Source organism: Emiliania huxleyi (assembly GCF_000372725.1).
Source record: "Emiliania huxleyi CCMP1516 unplaced genomic scaffold EMIHUscaffold_60, whole genome shotgun sequence".
Classification (NCBI taxonomy): Eukaryota; Haptophyta; order Isochrysidales; family Noelaerhabdaceae; genus Emiliania; species Emiliania huxleyi.
Window position 1 is genome coordinate 202,177 of NW_005197506.1, and position 2,951 is coordinate 205,127.

Genomic DNA, 2,951 nt, shown 5'->3' on the forward strand with positions numbered 1-2,951 from the left:
GCAAGCATACAAAAAAAAGAGTGTACAAAAAAGAAATAGGGCAAAAACAGGCAATAAAATAGAAAAAAAAGTGATAATCCAAAAAGAGGGGAACAAGAAAGCGGCGAGGAAAAAAACTCAGGGGAAAAACGCGTGGTGAATGATAGTCAAGAAGGGTATTCTCCCATCCCAATCTCATCCCAAAATCCATGCACACACCCTTGCCCACAACCCTTGCCCACAACCCTTGCCCACACCCCTTGCCCATAACCCTGCCCGGTGCTCTCCCGCAGGCGCCAAACGAGCTCGCTGCCCGGTGGCTCTCGCGGGGCGCGAAGCCGCTGGTGCCGCTCGCAGCGCGGCTGGTGCGTCTCTTCTGCGCCGCGCCGCGGGGTTTGGGCCCCTCCCTTCGGACCCCTCCCCTAAGCCCTCTTCTCGATGCGTCCCGGTAGGCGCTGCTGGGCAGCAGCGTGCTCCAGATGCTGCGCCCGCCCGCCGACGGCAGCGCCGGCCACCGGCGGCACCACGCGCTCTTCGAGGCGGGGCTGTACAGCTGCAGTCCGCGCGAGGAGGCGGAGGACGACCCCGCCGACGAGACACACTGGGGGGACAACTTCGACGCGGCGGCGGCGCGCGTGGCGGCGCTGCTCTGGCCGCACGCTGTCGGTGGCGAGGCGGCGGGCGCCCCGTGAGCCGTGACCGGCGGGGTCCGGTGTACGGCTCGATATCGGCTGAAGCGGCGCGCCCCGGGGGGGCACAACACGCCTTAAAATAATCGAAATTCTTGTACACTCAGTCTCAGATCGTGAACGAGCTGGTAAATACAAACATGCCAAGCGCCTAATTGTACTTCCGCGTAAGTTAGTTTCTGAGCACTGAGGAGGCCCGAGAAGTCAGAAGAACCAAAGACGTGTGCAAGAACAGCCAGCCCCGGCTCGGACCTGGACACGAATCACATGCACAAGATGCACATGCAACATGCACATGCACATGCACATGTTGTTGTGCATGTGCACATGCACATGTGCATGCACATGCACATGTCATGTGCATGCACATGTCCCGTAAACTTGATGGCCGTGAAAAACACCGCCGGCGGGACGGACGAGTGGGCTTTGTTGTGCACACATATCAGACACATATATGCACACGAACAAGCCTAGCGTGCGGCATCACTCGCCAGAGCCGTCGATTGCTGGCGTGCGGCGCTCTTCGAGCCGCGGGCGGTCCGTGGCCGACCCACTGGCCGCTGGCGGGCACGCCACGCCGCGCGGAGTCGGGTTTCCCTTCTCGCCGGTGAAGGCCTCCTCAAAGGCGGACTCACTCAACACGCCTCGGATTAGCGCGCTCGGCAGCCGCGTTGGGGTCGTTTCGAAGCTGGCGACATCGCGTGCGAGGCTGACTTACAATCGACGCTCGTGGATCCACACCTTGCGCATGCTCGACATTTGCAAAGAGACGGGATTTGTCTTGCTTCCGTGGGCGTTCACGACGGCGAGCAGCCAGCGAGCCGCTTCCCCTTACCCCAGACCAAAGCCCCAGCCAGCCAGCCGGCTGTGGCTCCCGCGCTACTACCGTTGAGTCACGCGTCCCCGTCCCTCCAGGCAATCGCCGTCACACTGACACTCCTCGAGGTGGCATGCACCGCATAAGCCTAGACACTTCCGATACACGTGTGAGTTTTGACACGTGACAGCTGCAGCAAAGCTGTGTTCGACGTGCAGCCCCCGCGCCCCACAACAGTACTTCTTCCCCTCCGCCACCGAGCTCATCTCGGACTTCTCGGAGTCGCTGCCCATGCAGAATCTCGCGGGCGCAATGTCGCTGCTGCTCGCCTTCCGCCTTCAAGCCTCGTACAAGCGCTGGTCAAATGCGCGGCTGTACTGGGGCAAGGTGCGCGCCAGAACGAAAGTAGGTGGCTCACACCAATCACGGCGTAGTGTCTTAAGCAGCGCGGCCCGTGTGTCAGGTTGTCAACGGCTCGCGCTCGCTGCTCACTCAGCTCATCGCGAGCGCCGCGGCGAGATCTAGCCAAGATCTAGCCCAGAGACGGGCGACTAACCATGTGTCAAGCCTCGTGTGGCTTTCAACACCGTCCTTCTCTCGCCGCTCAGGCGCACCAGACGCGCATGGGCGTCTCGGCGGAGGTGTGCGCAAAATCGCACCGGCTGCACGCTGAGGTGGGCGGCTGGTGCATCGCGTTCGCCATCGCCCTCTGCTGCCGGCTGCGAAGCCAGTGGCCGCGCCACCACCCCTGGAGTGCCTGTGATGACATGAGCTCAACACACATGTAGGCTGCGCGGCGAGCGGCTGTGCCCTGTCCCCGTGAGCGCCCAAGTGCAGAGGATGTACACTGAGCTCGACCTGCTAGACGGCCACAAGATCGAGGCGATGATGGCGAGGGGGCAGTTCGACGGCCTCTACTCGCTGCTGAGCTCGCATCAGCTGGCGAACCTCGCGCAGGCCAGCCACCCGCCGCTGTACGCCATCATGAGGCTGCGCCGTTCGGTGGACGTGGCCATCGGCGCCACTGTGGAGTACTCGGCGGCGGGCAGCGAGGCCAGCAGAGGCGAGGTGAGCAGAGGCGAGCAGGTGCGCCGCAGCCGCAGCCGCAGCCACCCGCACCCTCCCCACTTGCGCCCGCCGAGTCTTTCCCTCTTCCGTTTGTGCCCTTGCCCGCGCAGACCCTCTACCTGCACACCTCGATGCTGTCGCACTCCCTCTTTGGCGTCACCGAGGGCTTCTGCGAGGCGATAACCGGATGCGAGCGCATCGTCAACACGCCGCTGCCGCCGGGCTACGTCGGCGTCCTCCGCGTCATCCTGCTCCTGTTCCTGGTGCTACTGCCCTTTGCCATGATTGACGGCATTCTCGGCTAGTCGCGCACAGGCGAGGAGGTGAGAACGATGTGTCTTCACTCGCCTTTCCAATGAACAGGCCGCCTCGCCTGAGCTTACGGGGGGGGGGGGGGG

General features: G+C 63.0%; 2 protein-coding genes across 2 annotated transcripts in view; both read left to right on the forward strand.

The window, feature by feature from the left end:
* Positions 1 to 671, forward strand: part of EMIHUDRAFT_214147 (hypothetical protein) — a gene marked incomplete at both ends in the record, with an annotated part of 1,582 nt that extends 911 nt beyond the window's left edge. The window contains 2 exons of the mRNA XM_005764197.1: positions 273 to 344; positions 432 to 671. Coding sequence (XP_005764254.1) covers positions 273 to 344; positions 432 to 671 — 312 coding nt within the window. The remainder of the gene's footprint in view (positions 1 to 272; positions 345 to 431) is intronic.
* Positions 672 to 1,122: 451 nt separating this feature from the next.
* EMIHUDRAFT_214148 (hypothetical protein) overlaps positions 1,123 to 2,951 on the forward strand; it is a gene marked incomplete at both ends in the record, with an annotated part of 3,608 nt that continues 1,779 nt past the window's right edge. The window contains 6 exons of the mRNA XM_005764198.1: positions 1,123 to 1,446; positions 1,584 to 1,613; positions 1,723 to 1,872; positions 2,094 to 2,170; positions 2,274 to 2,571; positions 2,664 to 2,816. Of these exons, the coding sequence (XP_005764255.1) occupies positions 1,123 to 1,446; positions 1,584 to 1,613; positions 1,723 to 1,872; positions 2,094 to 2,170; positions 2,274 to 2,571; positions 2,664 to 2,816 (1,032 nt within the window). The remainder of the gene's footprint in view (positions 1,447 to 1,583; positions 1,614 to 1,722; positions 1,873 to 2,093; positions 2,171 to 2,273; positions 2,572 to 2,663; positions 2,817 to 2,951) is intronic.